The 21,128-nt window shown below is 38.4% G+C and overlaps 1 protein-coding gene across 1 annotated transcript in view; it reads right to left on the bottom strand.

Moving 5' to 3' along the window:
• Positions 1-962: 962 nt before the first annotated feature.
• Positions 963-21,128, bottom strand: part of PGM5 (phosphoglucomutase 5) — a 78,259-nt gene continuing 58,093 nt past the window's right edge. Inside the window, exons 9-11 of the mRNA XM_075020008.1 lie at positions 20,862-21,045; positions 14,347-14,481; positions 963-2,565 (exon numbers count right to left, since the gene is read on the bottom strand). Of these exons, the coding sequence (XP_074876109.1) occupies positions 2,476-2,565; positions 14,347-14,481; positions 20,862-21,045 (409 nt within the window). The 3' untranslated portion in view covers positions 963-2,475. The remainder of the gene's footprint in view (positions 2,566-14,346; positions 14,482-20,861; positions 21,046-21,128) is intronic.

Raw genomic sequence — 21,128 nt, forward strand, 5'->3', positions numbered from 1 at the left:
CACATCAGATATAAAGATATACACTGTACTTCAGCCTGCCAAAGTTTCATTCATCTTCTTGCAGAGAAAAGCAATTAACTGGTGGAAAATACCAGTTGTTACATTGTATCAATCTCACCAGTCATCAAAAATAAGGGATGATGAGTGGATTTGAGGCTAGGCTAGCTCTGGAAGTCTGCTGTTTGACAGCTGTTCAAAACCACACAAAAACAGCCCTTTTCTCCATTTCAGTACACAGGCACAACTATTGTTTCTGAAGCCCAGGACAAAGTCTCAGTACTGAGATTTTAAAATACATCCTTTGTTCATGAAGACTGCCTTCATGAAAGCAGACTGCCATCTACTGCAGCTAATGCTCTAGTGACCATCTGATAAAAGCACAGTTATGCTTCTTCACAGTTCTGATTTGCTCCTCATGAGTCTTCCCACCACATCCTGAAAGACACCTGGATTCTGTACCTCTTACTTTTCAAAGTGCAAGTCCCAGAAGTTGGGCAAATGGGACACTTGGTACTATAACTAGCTAGTTCACCATGTGATCAAAAATTATTTCGTTGTTAGAGAACATGTAAGAGATTTTAGACGTTCTTGGACTGCCTTTCAGAATGTTCTTTGATGCAGTCCAGTAATTTGAATTAAGTGTCATAATCCAGAGTATGTCTATGCTTGACCATGTGTGATGCATTAGTTGGGAGCTTAATATCCTGCACTTAGAGGAGTTTCATCTATAACAAAAATGGTTAGATAAAAAAGTTTTCTGTAAAGATGAATATTCTTACATCCAAAAGTAGATGTCCAAACTGTGTGTGAATGCCATGGTTGTCTCCAAAAAAAATCTTTATAAAAAGAACTAACGCCTTAAAATCTCTTTCAGTTTATGGGAATACTTACTGATAAGGTAGAATACTATGTGAAAACATTAGTACCTCATTTGTTTAGAGTCAATTAAGTAGATAATGTAGTTGTATTAAAGGCAGTTTTATTAGGATGCTTGAAAGTGCAGTGTGTCTTGTCCACAATTATGTATTAAGACAGAAATACAGCATTACTCTTTATTGTGTACTAAGTGCCATAGCAATTTTTTGACAGAAGTGTTGAAAAAAATCAAAACAAATTTCTTTGCTGCAATATTATATCAATTGCACTAAAATCTGACAACCACAAAGAACTGAAACACACTGCAAAGAGGCAAGTTGCACAAAGCCACCTTGACAAATTGTACAAGTGAACACACTGTTCCCAAGGAAGCAAAGCTTTCAAACAAGTCACATGCATAGAGTGTTTGTGTTCTTCTTCAGAGCACAGTATTGTAGCTAGAACTGCAGTATCATTTCACAAGCAGAAAAATGCTGATGTCCATATCCCCAATATCCTTCTCGGATCTATGCCGGTATTTCTGTTCTCCCTTTGCACTCCCCAACTTTTTATTCCATGATCCACTGTTACAAAGAATCTAACAGAAACTGCATCCAGCTGGTGAATCAGACAAATATTTCTATTTAATTCATTAGCAGTTGTTTCCATTTCCTTTTCACTACATGCTTCACTTACCACTTTGTGGTAAGTGGAGCATGAGTATTCCAAAGACTTAAAAAAGTTCCATAATAACTCCTTCATGAAAAACTGCTGAACTTGCAGTGATTACCTTTCAAACACAGTAAGCACCAATATCATCTCCTGACATGAGGAATATTGCAAAAGACAGCCAGATTCCACACCCGACATTGCTGGAAGGACACAATCAGCTTCTATAGCACAAATGCCTCCCTTTGGAGCAAAAAAACCAGAAAAAGCCAAAAAATCAGGAAAATATAAAGGCACAAGTCACATTAATATGCTTTAAAAGCAGGGGTAAAAAAAAATTTGGCATAACCCCTTCTTTGGGAGCATGTGCAGGTGTGTATACAACAGTGCTGCCAGCGTGCATCTGTGAGCAACGGGAGAGACAGGAGAGGAGGGGTGGTGTCAGGTGAGGAAACACACCCTTTGCAAAGCTTAGTATACAGCTCTTATGCCTCAGACATGCTCTGTATACCTCTTCATAAACCAGCAAGAAGGTGACAAGGATCTCAGACAATATCCACCAAGCATGTCTTTGCTTTGCAACTCGTCCTCCTCTTCTCTCCCTAACTGAAATTTCCCCAACCTTTATCACAGCATTCAAAAACAAGCAGTTTTCCTTTTCTGTCACATTGCTGACAACATTTAAAGGTTAAGGCCTCTTTCTTTGGTTATATTGTTATCTGAAATTAAGATATTGCAGGTAAAACAAAGAAGTCAATACACTATTGTATTTGGAGATCAATGCAAATTAATATGCTTAATATTATATTGAATTTTTCTTCCCACCCTACCTCTATCCCCAAGAAAACTTTTAAAATCATACAAGGCACAAATGGCTAACATGTTTCAGCAAGGTCCTGTCTCTTCCTTGCTGTTCCTCTTTTGGCCCTGGTTTAACAATCTTCCGTGGCTTCAGGTGATGACAGTGGGTCCCTTTCGCCCTGTCCTCTCATGAATCTGTGATATTTTCAGTGCGATTGCTATAAGAGGACTCAGGACAGCCTAAAGAGGAATAAATACATTGAATTACATAAAGCACAAATATAAATAGGCATCTTATATTTATAAATCCCCCTTTTAACTGTAGTATTATATAATAATAGTAAATCACTTAATAATAATAAACACTGACACAGTTACAATGTCTATATTGTCACACTTGAAATAAAGAAGTATCATGCTGAGCATATGTTTTGTGAACTGTTGCACTGAGTATACCTAAGCTACACAGAAAAGAGAAACCAGTAAATATACTATACTGGTAATGTCTATGTGTGTGGAGCTCTTGTGAAATCTGCTGTACAAAACAACCTAGAAATCACAAAAGTAGAATTATTTCTATTCTGATGAGTGGAAGCCATGCAGATGAGACTTGGCGTCCTATACACACTTAAACTGTGAAGCTTAGGGTCAGAAGGTACTGTAACGATTAACTTAACAGAGAACACAGAAGTGTGTTTTGAGTAATACCACCTGTAATTGTATTAAATAGGATAAATTCCAACAAAAGCAGCATGAACTCTCAAGTTTCAGGCTACAGACCTTATTAAATGGCCATATGTACGAAACTACCCAAATGGGTGAGTGCATGTAACAACTATGATAGTATCATATGAAAACCAAGTAAAATACAATTTTTCAAATGGCAAGTGAATCTTCTCTCAGTTAATTAAATGATATGCAAAGACAAACAGGCAGAACTAAGTTTTGTGTGAGAACAATCTTTTCAGAGAATCACATATTTGATTACCAAACTAGTAAGGTAATTTTCTGACCCTCAAAGATTTTCCCCTGCTGCCTCATTCAAATAAACTACATTCTGGTTTTAAACCTGTCAGGTTTAAAAATCAAATCAAACAAAACAGTAATTCTGCAGAGCTTAAATTTACAGATATCTTTTTAATAAGCTTAACATAATCAATATTTTGAATGTTTCAGTCACCTAACACTTTCTGACAGTATGGGGTGTTTGCTTTATTTATCCAAATGGTCAGACTGTTAAATCAAAAGAGTTAAGGAGACAAACTAACTGTGCAAGCAGAGTAATGGAATAACACCATGAATGCCAATGGTGTCAAGCAAGTTTATGATCAAACTTAGTTATGCACAAGTGTGCGCAGTCTGCCATGCTATCTTACAAAAGGCTCCGTATTTGTAGATACCTATCTACTGAATAATCATTGAAGCAGAATACAAGTCCGTTAAAGTCAAACATGCTTAGAGAAGATTAATATGTGGAGCACGAATTTGCATCTGTGGGCAAATGCTGCAAAAGTAAATATTAAAATGTGCCAATTTATAAGGTCTGGACCATATCACTCCTTCCCTCCAGCAACATGGATTAAGGAGAACTGAAAGAAGATGAAAGCATCTGAAGTCCCTCTGGCACTCCCCTAAACCTCTTCCCTATTTAATCTATAAAGCACAGGAAAATTTAAAAAGCAACCCTACTGACCAGCTTTACTTGACCCTGCTTTTTTAAGCAACAAATGCACTCTGAATTAAAAAAAAAAACTAAAAACAAAAAACCCCGCTACACAATGCTTTGAACAAAACACGGAATCAAATGAGTTAATGTGACACCCATTTGCACAAACAATTTAGCTGCTGCTCTTTTGCCAAGTCGTTCCAATTACTACTAAATATTCTGCTTGTTACAATCATGGTTCTCAACAGAGCAAGGCCTATTTTAATTCTGTCCTCTCACATTTCAGTTTAACTACACATTCTTCATCCTGCAGCCATAAAAAAACCAAAAGTGCATTCTCTTTGGAATGGCAAAAGCAGGGCAGAATAACAAGGAACTAGAGCTGTATATGCCTTTTTAAAAGTGCTTTATCTCTGCAATGAATAGTTTACATTTCAGTTGCAAAAGATAAATCCCAGCCAGCAATCATCTATAGTTAATAAGGCTCTAGAAAGACTTCTGTATCTTAAAGAGATCTTGAATTTAAAATGTTTTTCAAATTATTCTTTCTACTTAAGAAATTGTAAAACTTTACTATTGACATGTCAACTCAGAATGGCAATTGCAATCACTCTGTACATTAATAACATATTTCTCTCTTGGAAACTGCTTGGGAGATATGGCATGTCATCCTTTAGATAAAATTTAAGAACTGAAAATTAACAGAACTGACTTAAATCAATCAGAATTTTGCTTTAGTAATAACATAGAATTTATACCTCTAAAAAAAAAACTGGTAGGAATTATTATTCATACCAGGAAATACATCAAACAAGCAGATATCTAATATAAGGCAAATAAAGATGAAAAGCGCTTTGCTTAGGAATAATCTGTACCAGAGCTGTCAGAGGTATCATGCCTGCTTGGCTCATGTAGCATTTTTCTGACTGTGATCTTGCAAGAAAATTCCATAAAACTCCCTTTCTTCTAGTCAAGTTCTCAGACAAGATTTGCCCCATGATGCATCCAGTTTACCAAAGGCTCAGGCAGGGCTGAAATGTACCTGCTTGCAGGTTAAAAGCTCAGCATGTGTCTAGAGTTTGGCTTTAGAAAATATTTTTCTCAGACTAGGTGGACAAATGCCATCTATATGTCAAGAAACACCTTGTGAAAACCTACTATGTGTAGCACTCATGCTAAAACTTGCCAACTTTCATCAAAAAATTCATGCAGTTCTGATGCAAAACCATCTGACTAGACTTTGGCTGGAAAGCTTGTGAATCTTTCTCTTCAGTCTCTCCCCAAGCCTGCGCTGAATTTCAGTCTTGTTAGGAAAACCAAATGTAGGTGAGTTTTACACAGTCTAGGTATGGACATTTTCCATAGGTCTCAAAATCACTTTTCACAGTCCAATGTAAGTCTCAAAAACAAGTTGCCCCATCAGTCTCATCAGTGAAAAGAATTCTGCAGAATTTATCTGGGGAAAATAAACCAAAAAAACCCTCAGAGAATGGTAATGCCCTCGAACAGGATCCAAACATTTTAGTGAACACCAGGCAACTACAACACTCTTTTACAGTTCTCAAACTTCTGGTCTGTCTTCTTTTACTGTACTGATCTGCATTTTGCATTCAGCATCATGTCCACCAGTGTTATTTTGGGCTCTCTCAGGTTTACATACACCCAAGTGAATGTACAGGGTGGAACACTAGGAACACAGGGTCAATTATTTGTACATATGTCAGTATTTGTAAAACATTAAACACTAAACCATTTGCTCCCTGTATTCTGAGATCGCAGGGAGAGGTAATGGAAGGCCACCTCAGTTAGCCAGTCTTAAAAGAATGTCCTACTGGGGACAAAGATCCACCATCAATTGGCTAAACCTTGTGTGACTGTTACATAGGCATTTAGGCACCTGAATTACTAAAAATCAAAATGACACTTCAGACAGTAATTACTTCAGAACAAACATTCAGACCTTGCAACAGACTTCTAAGCAGAGCTGCCATAATATTACCTGTTCCAGAAGAATTCACTTCCCTGGAACAATTGTTAATGCCTCAAAATTAAAGAGACATAAACAAGTGGGTTAGTACAGCATGAAGTTGTCAAAGAAGGGCTATAGTGTTTTGGAGCTCTGTAAAGATACATGATGTACCAAGTGTTTTCTACCTCTGCATCTTCCCTCTCTAAAAACTGCTGTCAAACCCCAAATTCTACTCTTCAGCTGCCTTTCTATCAGATTTAGTATCAATTAGTTTTCCAGTTCATAAAGGTAGCCTTGAGAAAAACATGCTTGCAGAATGCTTTGTAAGTGCTAGGTGGTGTTATTGTTATTGTATAAATTAAGATAAGCCTTGACATTTCAGGCATGGGCTAGAAATCCTTTTCTCTCATAACATTTAAATTCATTCTCAGTCCTTCTCTTTTTATCATTTAAACATTACACAGAAGGTTGCTTAGAGAGGTCAGGGTAACTTAGACAGCTCTAAGTCCTGGAAAAAGGACACAGAGGAATTGAGAAATAACTCCTTCCTTTCTTAACTCTTCCTGCTCCGATGTCATTTTCCCTTGCTTCATGTGACTGCTTAGAGCTGCTGTTAGCCCTTTGTAACCTGGGCAACAGAATCACTGCCACATGAACAAAGGGGAAGAAAAAGAAAGGCAGAAGAGAGGGGCAAATCCCCCAAAACATGTTTTGAAGGCCTTACCTACTAGTAGCTGGCTATAATGTACTTTAAAGTCAAACCAATACACTTACAAAGTGACACTAAAGTGATGGAAGAGGCACAAAGAATGGACTCCAACAACTACAAAGCGAGATCAGCACTAAGATCACACAGTCTGGCATCACAGCTGTACCTCCTGCAGGGCTTCTGCCATAAAAGGGCTCAACACACAGCTCAGCTCAGCGTGCCTGCTTGGGTCTTGCATTCCAAAAAACAGAAGTCTTGGTAAAGGTTTATGCTACAACCACCCATCCTAGAATATCTAAGCAATGTGTATAGCCTGGTTCATTGTGGAACAAACTGGACTGGCTCTGTAACATCCACAGCACTGGTAGCGTTCACTTTATTACCATGAAGCAGCACACACGGCACGGGAAAAAGGAAACTGACATCTCTACTCTTGTGCATGGTCTGTCTGCTAACTCAAACAAAACTACACTAAAGGTCAGGAAGCCAGCTGTTCTGCCCCAAGCAATAGAGGAGGGCAGGTGTAAGGGGTGAAAAGACAGGAGGAAAATGTAAACTGAGTGGGGCATGGAAACATCTACGTTTGCAACAGATTAATTCTTTTCTAGTATATCCAAAGAGCTTTGAGTGAAGATTAGGTTTAATGAACTCATTTCCTTGATTCATGAAATATTTTATAATTACTGTCACATGAGTATTTTTCCTATGTTCCTTCCCAGTTCCAGCTGATTTAAAATTTGTTCACTGTATGACTTTGGGCAGAATCAGAAGCTAAATTACTTGAATAGCACAAACATGCTGTGTTACCTAAAAATGTGATCAAACAGATGGAAATCTCCATATCCTATGTCCCTTCAAAGAAAATCTTATGAATTTTAATAGTAAAGGCAAAACTTCACATGATTTCTCTGGACCGTACTGTATGTTTTAATAGCCAATCAGAGCCACGCTAAAAGACACAATCCTTCAAAAGTAAACAAAGTGTCAGTAATTCTCTAGCAAACTGCACTTGTGCTTAGGGTTCTAAGAATGTCTTGACAGAACCATATAGAAACCTTTAATTTTATCCCTATTAAGTGATATTGGACACAAGGACTTCTTGGTTATTGATTTCAGTTCCCTGCTCTTGTACAAACTCACACTATAAACAATCACTTTATATAATCTATATATATATATATATACACACAATCATATATAATCATAATCCTTTCATATACCAACCAAGGTATATGAAAATCAGTTTGTTTTTTCCTCTGCTATTTGCCATTCAAAAATTGTTTCAGAAATTCAGTCTTTGATGACCAAGACACTTTTTATCACAATGATTTCTCTTTTAATTGGCATGCCTTTTTGGACAAAAACACAAAGAAACAACTCCTGCCCCAAAATCTTTGCTTGGCTACTGCTAATCTAATGATTCTGTCGCTAACTAGCGCATAGTTCACTAGTCTTTGGCACACTTAACTGCAGCATTTGTGATTCACTGCATCCTGTTTAAAGAGTACCTGACACAGACTGCATCGGTCTATGACAACACCTGTTTATTGCTGTTGCAGTTCACATAATGAACAATAACATACTGTAAACAGAGCTAGTTAGTACATATTCAGAACAATCCAGATTACTCTGTACACTATTCCCAGGGCACTTATCCTGCAACAGCAGCTCAACCATGCTGTTGAAGGACACATTGGATTTACAAATAAAACAATTCAAAACAACTCTGCATAATAAGTCATTTCTTTCTTAGTCTTTGTGTATGAAACTTCCTGTTTGAATCTTATCCAAGTTCAATAATATATCCAGGTGGTTAGTCAAAGGACAAGAAGATATTAACCATGTGTCAGGATCTGTACACAACAATGATTTGATCTATAAAATGAGGTTATAATTGAGCCTAAAGGTCAATAAACTCTTACTTTAGTACTTCATGCCCATTGAACGTATCTCTAGATTTTCCATCTGTGTTAAATTTAGCACAGCTAATAACTCTATTAACTTTAGAAAAAGATACATGCCAATGCATAAAGGTCCAAGACTTTAGATAAAAGTCTGCCATTTGTTATAATAAACTGAACTTCCTGAAATTGCTAGGTGGATGCCTATTTGACTGGTTAAAACCAAAGAAATTGTCTTTCTAAGGAAATCTTCCAAGTTAGCTGAAAAGCAATTTTCTCAGGAATGCACAGTGATGAGGGGCATCACCAGTGACAAGGAGCATCAACACAGTGGTCTTCCATTCGAAGGGGAACGTTCCAGTTTTAGAAAAGCATTGGGCATTGTTTTTAAGACTTTGTTTTGGAACTAGATTGCACCACTATAAATTACGTAATTTTAAAAAGCTTATATTGAATTGTTTTTAATATACTTTGCACAGAGCATGATGGTCATTTTTCTTTATTGCTCCTGATTTTCACTCCTGTTGATACTGGCTTATAGGAAGAACTGAACTACTCACAGAAACAAAGTAGCCACTCCTATCTCCCCAGTGACCATGAAGCTGCTTCTGCCAATTTCCTTCAATGGATCGTTCAACAGCCAGAAGCCACTGCTATTAACATTTGTCTATGACCCTGGACTTCTAATCATTGGCATATTTTACTACTTTCCCTTGGACTCTTATGTTGTTGATCAGGCTGTTGACTATGCTTAATTTATTCTAGGTGGAAAGTATTACCAGTTAATTGTATGAAAGAGGCTACTAAAGATTTGTGTGACCCTTACATTCATTAATAGCTACTGTTTGGCCTACATACAAATTGGAACAAAAGGTCCTTACAAGCCTCGGTTCTGTCTGGTTACAAGAATGCTCTTATGAAAGCTCTAATGTTTCTGAAGGAAAATACACACTTAAAGGCAATAAGGCCTGAAAATCAGCTCTTCCCATAAGACTTATGCAGAGTTACAGAGTACTGAAGCACAACAAAGTATGAGGAGAGCTTCACCTGAGCACTACTCACTTGAATGGCTCCCTGGGGCTAAAACTAAAAGGCACAGCTTTGAGCAGCCCCAATGGTGCTTCAAAGGATGCCAGGCTTTCTGTTGGGTATCAAACCAAAGTAGGACCTACAGCTAGCACTCTCACAGTAGTTGAACCTGGATGATATCGAGCCTTGTTACAGATTGTTGTCCAAATTTTATGCTGGACAAGAGTTCATCACAGAACAGCCCAGGTTGGAAGGGACCTCCAAAAATCATCTGGTCCAACCTTTTGTGGGAAGGGAGTTATGGCCATCCATAGAAGTACAGCACCTCTAATGTGAATGATTAAACCTGTCCAACTCAAGTGGACTGTTGTTTTTAAAAGAAAGGTACTTGTAGATATTGTCTTTACAATATGTCTCAGTTAACACTTAATTCAGAAAGTGCCATAATGTCATACTGGTGTTTCAGAACAATATGCATATGTCAGCATACATATTGGAATGTGTGGTTTAGACTTCTGCTTATCTGTGGAAGATTCATCAGCAGCAGTTACACTGTCAAAGAGAACAGAAGCAAACTAGAAAAACTTGAAAACTGCTGAAAATTTGGCTGATTAATTTTGGAAAAGGCTTTGTCTGAAAGGAAAGGGGAAAAAAAAGGATGCTCATATGAGCCAAACTCAAGCTAGTTACCACAATGATTCCACAAAATGGCACTGTACTTTCCAATACAAATGAGTTGTCTATCAAGACAGGGAGGTTTATTTCTTGTGAAAAAGAGCCAAAAATCTATCTCAAGGTATTTCTGCCTTCCACTTCAGCTATTGACTGGTATTGTCACCAGGCAAAAACATGGAGCAATGCAAAGCATTCATCTTCCACTTGTCTATGTAAACAATGAAAAGAAGGTACTGGAGGGAGGTGGTGCAATAAGGAGAAGCAACCAAGTATTTACTTAAGCAGCCAACCATCAAATAATTTTATGTCTTGCTTTATGATATAAAAAGTATGGAAGAGAGTTTTTCCTGATCAGCTGATCCAGGCAGAGTGCAATGATACAGAAGCTACATGAAGTCATCTATCCAATTACAAAGATCAACTACAGTTAAAGAAAAATAAGCATTTATTCCAAACGCAACAATGTCCTTAAATACTACATTTAAGGTATATACTTTACATACTTCTTTATGTCAGTGCTCTTGGAATAACTGGTCACTTACGAATATGTTGACTATGCCCCTATTACTGAAAGTAAATAGGAAACAAAGCACTTAAAACTTCAAATCTGTCACACTCGTTGAGGTGTACACGTGTGAGTATGAATCTCAAAGCAAACTAAACAATAAAGGAATTACAATATCAGGAAATCTATGCTGCCGTTCTACAGCAATGCTGTTTTCTGAAAAAGGCGTTTGCTATTCACTCTCTTCCATATATTCCACTAAAGATTATCAAATGTTCTCCTGAGAAATCTTTAATTATTTTTGTACTAACAAGAGGATCTCCTGAAATCAAATGTATGTACTCCCTTGAAACCCACCACCTGCCTGCGAGATACAATCTATGACCTTGCAGGTCCTAATGCACTCATGTTATTGGCAATGTATCCAGCCAGGGTAAGGAAAGAGGAGCAGTGGGAATTGTGCAATACTATACAATGGGAAACCGGAGAAAGAATTTATTGCATTAATCAAGACGAAACTGCTATTTGTCCCGGATTTTGTGCACATGGCAAGAGAGGAGGAGGGTGTTTACAGCACTATGTATTTCCTGAGGCAGTCTGGATGTTAAAATGTCTGTCTGCACTGCATGAATGCAGGAAAGTCCCTGCAACAAGTTTCAAGGCAATGACATTTCTACCCCTAGGATTATCTGTTTACTAGTGCATATCCTGGATAAACAGCCAAAAGTGTAACAATCTGACAGGCTTTGGTACATGTGTAGAAAAAAACCTTCCAGCCTTTTTTTCTGTCCCTAGGAATAACAGACCCTTTTCATGTCTAGAATAAAAGACCAGACTCTGAAAGCCCTGAGCGCAGTGATAAACCCTATTGGCCCTGCCCAGTCTCCCCTGAGGACTCCCCCCTGCACCCTGCCCACAGGCTCACACAGCCCATTTCAGCCTGCCCCAAGGGTGTTAGTCCCTGCCTGAACTAACAGGAGTGCTTGTCTCCAGACTCATCTCTGGCTCTGCTGCCTGGGTGGACCTCAGACCTGTGCTATGGGTAGCTTCCCTCCCTGAAGGACCCCTTGGATGTACGTTGTAGCTTGTCTCCAGTTCTGACTCTGACCCTGTATCCTGGATGGACCCACACTGTTGCCTTGCCTCCAGCCCTGTCTCTGGTTCCATCTCCTGCTGCTCCTGAACCTGATCCATCACTTGCCTTGCCTGGGATGGTCGATGGAGCCTGTTAGCTTGTTACCAGAGCCTTGGTCTGCCTGCTCCACTTGGCTGCTGTGGAACTGCTCCCTGGACAATGAGGGCACTGCCTGTGCTGTAGGCTGGTCAGGGTGCCTGGCTCCTATCACCTTGTGCAGCAGCCCCACTCATGCTGTTCCCTGGACTTAGTCTGTGTTGCTGGTGAGGCCACTAGACCTTGCAGTGAACTTTATGCACCTCTCTCAAGCAAATCCATGCAGAACAGAGATGAAATGTAACAGTAGCACATTCCTCATTTTCTGAGGATAATCTCTGCTCCCTCAGTCTAGTCTCTTCACAACTGGAAAATTCTGAAAACATTTGCTATTTCCACTCATTTAAAAAAACAAGTGTTAAATACTGGGCATTAATTGTAGGTTACTTCAGGAAACACACAAGCCTAAACTCTGCTGGCATGTCACTTCTCTCATACCTTGTAACAAGTAAAATAGAACAATCTGTGGATGCAAAAAAGGTTCCATTTTAAAAGGCACATTGTCACTTGTAATTAAATGGTCAAAAGTTTAGCTAGATGAATGCTGCAAGTATATGCTTTATTGTTTTCTAGTATTTTTTGTTGGGATTCATTAGACAGGAAGCATGTTCAGATCACACTTTTTGTGTCATGTATCACAAGGTTACTGTAAGTGCACTGCAAACCTCTAAAATGAACTCTTAGCCTGTCACTTATCATAACTTATTTTCATTTCATCTATGCCTTGCCTACATAACACAAGGAACCATACTTAAAATGGTCAGCTGAATTGAAACTGATAAACAGTTTGTGCTGTAACAAAACTTGACATAGCTGGGATGCATTAACTTTGGCTGACTGCCAGGTGCCCACCAAGCCGCTCTATCACTCTCCCTCCATTCTCCACTGACCTTGGTGTCTGCAGAGCTGTTTCTCGCACATACTCTCAATCCTCCCTCCCTGCTGCTGTTGCACAGTGGTTTTTACTCTTCTTAATTATGTTATCACAGAGAGGCTACCAACATTGCTGTTTGGCTCAGCATTGGCTAGTAGTAGCTCCACCTAGGAGCCAGCTTGATCTGGCTCTGTTTGACATGGGGGCAGCTTCTGGTCTCTTCTCACAGAAGCCACCCCTGCAGTCCCCTCGCTACCAAAACCTTGCCATGTAAACCCAAAAGAGTATCAAGTGCAAATGGGGTTGTAACAGTGTTCTTCCTTGGTCAAAATCAATTTATGACCTGCTAGCTGTCTAAACTTCAATGCACAGAAAAACAGTAAAATTGCTTAAAAATGTTCCTTTAGTCTCTTGAAGGCTTAACATGCTGAGTTACCTATCCAAGGAGTTACTGGGGATACAAACTGTTACTTTAAGAAAATGCAAATAAAATTAATAGATCATATCTGCAGGAATGGAGCCTGCAACATTTCTAGAAAAATTGAAGCACTTTTCATGACTGACAGACAATTGTTTAAGAGCATAAGAAAAAACTCGCTAACTTTATGGTGGGAATCTGGTGAAAAAATAATGTCAAACATTTACCTAGGGTTCAAATGTATTTGACAGCTTTTATGTTTTGGGAAATTTGTATTTTCATTCCAGTCATGAATACACAACTACATGGGACTTCAAACTACGAGGTATTGATTTACTACAAGCCAAATGCTTATCCTCTCTTCCATGAAACATCCTTAGCCCTTTCTTGTTGTATATCACAGCATGAAGGTGTTTTACTGGGAAAAATCTGAGAGTTTGAAATGTCATATTGTTTTAGGTGACTGCTGGACTGTACTGCAACTTGCTCTCAACCTTCACTCTTCTTAGGAAAGACTCGGTTATGATATGAGATTATTCTCAGACAGCTGCAAGCCTTTCCCTTACAAGGAATCCCTACATTGTTTATACTCTGTCATCTGTATATCCTAACTGTACTCTCATTGTGAGTAATCCCTAGGATGCCATAACTAAGTGATCCCCAGATAACCTGCTTGAAAAATAATTATCTTTTTTAAAATATTGTTCTATAACTCAGATTACAACAGTTGCAAAAAAAAATGAGTGAAAAATTAAAACTAGCATGGTTTCTCTTAACAGACTAAAGTCATTGCCCAGCATTTATCACCAGGCATCTCAGCCCTTGACATGTCTGTTGTGTTAGATATTACACAAACATATATTAAAACTGATGGTCCTGCCTCAAAACATGTATAGTCACATGATTAGGAAAATCATCCACAAACACAGTAAACAGGGGTGAAAGTGCTGAGTCTTCCTTCTGATTAAAGATGAAAACCTGTAGCCACTGCTATTACAGAGGAAGTGCATTACTTATTGACTCACTACAATGCTATTGCATTACCTGTGGTTCCTTATTGTGTTGGCTAGGATCCTTTTCGTAACTCTCTGCATAGATCCGGAGAGTAGCTCTCACATGGCTAGAAGCACTCATTCTGAAGATAAGCCTGGAAGCATCTGAAAAAATAATTCGCAGCCCCTAGGGGAGAAGAAGTAGCAGCATATATGTAAGGTGGCAGTACATTTACAAATCACAGTTCACTGCTTTAAAATAAAAAGTGGAGGGAAGAGTCATTTGGATGCAGCTCCTCTTTCCCTGTAACTTTGGACAACTCATTTATTACTCTTTTTCCCCCCTCCAAAGACTAGAAATGATCTTGTGTATTCTCTCCCACTCCTCATAACAAGGACTCTCTTACTGCTGTTTTCATTTTTTTTTTAGTTGATTTGTTCTTGTTCTGTGTGGCAGAGCACAAAATCAATGGCCTGAGAAGTAGTTAAAAGATCAGCAAGGATTAGTGGCCTAAAAAATAGCTCCAGGATCCCAAGATCAAAACCCAGCTGTCAGTAGTGAATACAAAGGACAGGATCAGTTGCTACCCCTCATAGACCATACATCAACATTTGATTAGAAGAATTTCAACAAGAGCCTCCAGTACAATTTGGGAAACTTAACTTAGGGTGTTAATTAATATCCAGTACACTAATTAATGCATATTAACTGTGTGTAGAATAAAAAGGATTTATTATTAATTAACTGTGGATTTGCTCTTTGTTCCTATCTTCACCTCTTTTTTCTTCCTCCCTCCCCTCTTTCATACTGTATTTATGAACACATTCTCCTACAGACCACAGACCATATACTTGGATCCACAGTTGACAGACTTTCTGTACTGGAAGGCCATTAAAACCAAAGGACTAGATTGCACAGTTAAATAGTTGTAGTGTTTCAATACCAATTCTACACTAACATGCAGTCTAGTTCCCTTTCTGTAAATGGCACCCTTAGGCTAAGTGTCACCTCTGCTGTGCCGCCGAACTTTATTTCCCCTTGTAGTCCTGCTGTTGACAAATGCCTAGTACATAAACTGAGATCTTTGCTACTTTTGTTTAAGGGGCAGTAAACCATTAAAAAAACGAGAGAAGAGAATTAATAGAGAAGCATTTTATTCTTCCAGTTTTATCAGCAGCTTCAGAAGACACTGATGTTAGCAACACAGTGCTCCAATATTCTAAAGTATAAGTAGAAACATTTGTTCCCTCAGGTATATGCCAAAACATCTTCACCACCATGTAAAGCATTGTTTGGTTGATAATCACAGAATCATAGAATAGTTTGGGTTGGAAGGGACCTTTAAAGGTCTAGTCCAACCCCCCTGCAATGAGCAGGGACATCTTCAAGTAGGTCAGATTGCTGAGAGCCTCATCCAACCTGACCTTGAATGTTTCCAGAGGTGGGGCATCTACCACCACTCTGAGCAACCTGTTCCAGTGTCTCACTATGCTCATTGTAAAAAATTTCCTCCTTGTACCTAGTCTGAATCCGCCCTCTTTTAGTTTAAAACCATTACCCCTTGTCCTACCACCACAGGCCCTGTTAAAAAATTTGTCCCCATCTTTCTTACAAGCCCCCTTTAAGTACTGAAAGGCTGTAATAAGGTCTTCCTGGAGCCTTCTCTTCTCCAGGCTGAACAACCTCAACTTTCTCAGCCTGTCCTCATAGGAGAGGTGTTCCATCCCTCTGATCATTTTGGTGGCCCTCCTCTGGACCCACTCCAACAGGTTCATATCTTTCGTGTGTAATGCCCATTAACACTAGAAAATAAAAAAACAGGAAAATATCTTACCTGGAAAAAGGGTTGGATTAGATGGCCTAAGAGATATTTTCCATCTCTAACTTTGGTGATACCATGAAACTTCTTTTAGCTGCTAGTATGGTATTATATATTAATTTTAACATGTATCAGCAATCTAAATTAATGTAGTATTTTCAATACGTACAGCAAAAGTGACAAACAGAAATAGTTTACATTCAAAAGATTGAGCTTTAGAGCCTATTTTTCTAGTATTTGCTGTTAAGCCAACTTTGTAATGAGATGGTTCAATTGATGTTGATGTGAGTTTTGCCATTAATTTCAGTGGAATCAAGATTCCATCTTGCATGCCTAGAATTACACAGGCAGTTTGCTATGATCTGATCCTGTGAGCAAGGGGTTGTCTCTTACTGATTGCTCATTACACTTAATTTAATGACAGTGGAAAGAAACAAGATAAATTGAAGAGTTTCGCAGTTCTGGGTTTGTTTCAAACGGTTGTCAAACTCAGAACCAGCAGCTCAAAGTACAGAACATTAATGTCAATCAGCTTTAAGAGAGAAGGAAGGAAGTCTAACATACCTGCACAAAATGAAAGCATGAACACCACAGCATGTGTCTTCCTCTTCAAAGACTAAACGGGCATATTATATGCGCCTGCCAGGCCTAACAACTCCCACAATGACATGACTAGCAAGACTACTTGAATACTCTTCCACATACTCCATGTTTATTTCGCAATAACAACAATAGCACATTGTTACTTGGTTTAGCACATCTGAAGTCTCACCACTCATTAAATTATGGTCTTCAGAATAAAAAGGATTTATAAACACTCCCCATAACTCTTCCCATAACTTTATGATGCAAAAACGTTCCACTGAACTACAGCATCTGTAGCCAGTTTGATGTTACAGTTAACGGCACTTGGGATGCTTATATAACATATATAGACACGCAGCCAGCATTCAGACAGTTAACTGTACTATTTCTGAGATTATTATTTTACTCATTTTGCATTTCTCAGGGACACACGACTGACACTATTGATTTTTATACATGCATGATGACAATTAATTTTTGTCTGTAAGACTAGGATTCCTGCCATACCGCTGAAAATACTCTGTAAAAGGGAATTACAGAGACACAGTAGCTGTAATCCTTAAAAACAATAAACCTAAGTGCCAGCGATAAATCATATTCTAGGGAAACAATGGCCTTTAGAGCTGGACTGTCCAAGTCAACTTTTTAAGTTAAGATATTTGCACCTGGAGATTCAGTTTAACTCATTTTTCAGAGAGCCCAGCAGCAAGAAATCTGACTTTTGACTCTCCCTTGGAAACAGTGAGTTAAGCACTAGCAAAGCTTTTCACTCAGGAAGGCCAAAGAAATTCATGAGAGCGCTTAAATTTTTATATCCTTCACTGTTTTCTGGAAATTATACCTAAAAGCCATGAGTTACAAACATTTGTTAAAGCCAAAAAAACCCAGCCAAAAACACTGTTACCAAATAAATATGGAAAAGCATTTCTTGGAGAATTACCTGTGACTCTCCATGTTATGTAAAGACAAAACCAAACAGATTTTCCACACTCATTACAGAATATCCAGTCTAACACATAAAAGTTTTCCTTCCTGACATTTTTGAGCTTTTGTGGTCAGCAAGGTCAAAGCAAGCTTGTGAAATTGCAAGCAGCCTACTTACTGTTTGTCATGATGGTATTTTTTCACCTGACATAAGCTCCATTAATTTAAAGCCACATATTTGCAATTTATTATATAGAAAGTGTCGGCTCCATGAAACATAGAATTTTGTATGCAGAACTTATAAACCAATGCAAGAGGAAAAGAAAGAAGAATAACACACTGGAAAGCCCATAGGACAAAGTAACTTCCAGTTTTAACAAAATAGGACAGACTATTTGTCGCTAACAAGAACAAAGTTTTCTTACGGGAACAGACAATTTTTCTTCTGGGAGGAAGCAGATTAAAAGGTTTAGTATGGCTCCCACACTGAACATCTACAGATACTTGTTTTAGGCAAATTGGGCCTGCTAATGGATATTAATGAGCTGTGTGGAAACTCTGTAACAAAATAATGTTCCCCCGTTAACCCACTGACTTTGAAGCTGATGTGATGGAGATTGACCTTCACTGTGATTTCTCTCTTTTACAATAAAATCCAGTTAAACAGTCTGCTGATGTATCAGTACCTATGAAGCACTCAGAAAACTAAACCGACTACATATTGTACTATGTAGTTTGGTTTCCAGTGGTTTGGGGTTTTTTTCAGTTACCAATTTCATAATTAAATAAATAATAATAAAGTAGCATAATAAGCTAGCATGAACAAGACAAAGCAGCAAACTTAAAGCAAAATAGCTTAGGATTTCAAAAACCATTACTAAAGTATAATATCAGGGAGTAACATCAGTAGAAAATCTATCCTACCAGCAATATATTAGACACAGAGACATATACATAAATTAAATGGCTATACTTTTGCTTCAAGATACTGTGAGTATCACAATTTTTAATTGCTCCTCTATGGAACCCTGAGTGTCCCGTAGGCATAGCAGGCCACACTCACTACTCTGACAGGAAATACCTTATTGCTGATACATGACTGAAATATCATTCTGAACAGAGAAGAATTTTTGCTGTATCTCTGGGGAGTTATCTGAAATAACTTTTTTCCAACTTTTCCAATACCTGTTTCCTGACTCTTACTCAAACTGTAATACAAAAAACCCAAGACTACCTGCAGAGCCCTCTGCATCCCAAATCTAACAAAGGAGCGAGAAAACATTAACAAACTTCTAATAACAAAGCTCCAGAGTTTTACTCTGTGAATCTCAGAATATAAGAACACTTCATTAAAAAGCTCAAAGTTAATCATTATAATGGGCAACTTGTACTTCTCATCCTTCTAACTTAAATTTCACACAAAAATGCAACTGGTCCCATTTCTGGCTTGCAGGATCCTCAGGAGCAGCACTGTTACGTGCTCATGTGTGCAAAGGCTAGCACAATAGGACTTTAAAAATGAAAACAGTCTTCAAGAACAGCAGAACATTCAATTTGATTTTATGGCTTATTATTGCACTGTGATAAACAATATTCATGGGTTTCAATAGTCAGAGTGAATTAGAAGCTACAGTGTGGGCATATTGTTTGCTGCCTATTTTGTTGTTGCTGTGTTTGTTTTCTGAACCTGCTGTTTATTAACACTGATTAATTATCATGCAGCCAGCTTCTCATTCATGAGACATAGTACAGTTACACTGAATATAAATGTCTGTCCCCTACCTCCTGTGGAAAAAACTTTGAACAGGTTCCTGAAAACATAGCTGGAAAATCTGCATGAAGCTCATGACAGTCAGAAAGAGGTATCTGCATTTACATGAAGACCAAGCTACCCGAGAAAAATGGCAGCAGTGAACTATCACTTCATTTGCATGGATCAATGTCCTCTCTTATTTTATTGTGCTTGGAGAATCCCACTGAGGCTGCACACACATGGAGCTAGGAATGTGCCCTTGTCAAAAGAAAAACTGGTTGAACTGTACTCTCAATAAATACGTGCTTCTCCCTGTGAAAAGACATGCTTTCTGATTTTATGGGCTCACTTTCAGAGTCCATCTGAAAACAGGCCAAGTCATGTTTCTCTGTGTTACATGGTGATATGATTAGCAATTATATTCCAATTTAGGACAAGGGCTTTGGATGAAAATGAGGGGAAAGAAAAGTGCACTGAAAATTCACAAGCTGTTTCTTAAAAGTACAAGGTCCACAAGTCTCCTGTGCCTGTAATTCTCCAGTGGACTTGGATATGACAATATCCTCGTATCTTTTTTCAGCAGTAATATGCACAAAGAGAGTAGTTCAGTGGCAGGTGGGCTACTTATATTTTCTGGATGCAATGATGAATGGAAACTATAAAGACTGAGCAGAATGGCATGACAATAGTTTTAATGGCTTGTAATATCATCTGCTAGGGTCTGGTCAGGTCAAGTAATTTACAAACCAGAGAAACTAGGACAATAAAAATAAACAGCATAAAATCAGAAGACATTTTAATATGAGTCATAGCTCATATTCAAGATATTTGAATATACATTTACATGTGGCAAAAGTACATGGGTAGTTTTGAGCACATCATGAATTTCAAAACACTGAAGGCTCAGTTTGAACTGCAGTTCTTGATAGCTAAGGAATCTCGTTATGGACACAGCCCAGAAGGAACACAGAACTGGTCATTGGGGCTAGAGAAGTCAAAACTGCCCTCATATGGTATGATCCACTAACATCTTGTGCATGCTATTGGCTACAACAGATATTGTGCCTTAACTATGCAAATCCTGTGGGTCACCAAGAGCAAGAAAATTTTAACTTTTTCTGTAACGTACAGCAAGTGAAGATTTCAGATAGAAAATAAAGAAGAAAAGACTGTCTTTCTACTTTGCTTTGTTCAGGAAAGGGAACCCTCCCTACACGTGCATTGCTGTCACCAGGGACTCCATCCCCTCCTACATTCTCTGTGACGCTACTGGCTCCAGCTATGCACAGCAAGTGCAAGCTAAACCAGAGGTGGATTATCTTATCCAGACTGAGCTAATCTTAAGTAGGAAATGTGGTATCTACCAGAGCAAAGAAAACACCATCCTATAAATAAATGGAGACGTTTGCCAGCTGAACATTAGAAACACTGTTAGAGACAATATGGCAGTCGCAAAACTTTGGTACTCCATCACTACAGCCATACCTGTCTTTTGGTCACAGTGCCATCCACAGGATCTATGTATTCAAAGCTGTCTGTTCTCTCCACACTGTAGATATTGTTACCCACAGCAAACTGCTGATGGCTGAATGATTTGTCAGTGATCAAAGCTTCCAGGTCTCTCATTATGAAATACGCTGTTCTGGGTTCCAGTGCTTCATAATCAAACCTTGCACATATATAAAAAAAGTAGAACCAAGAAGTAAGTCCTCTACAGCTGAGAAAACACTTCTGCTTACACAGAACTCAATA

This window comes from Buteo buteo, chromosome Z, assembly GCF_964188355.1.
Source record: "Buteo buteo chromosome Z, bButBut1.hap1.1, whole genome shotgun sequence".
NCBI lineage: Eukaryota > Metazoa > Chordata > Aves > Accipitriformes > Accipitridae > Buteo > Buteo buteo.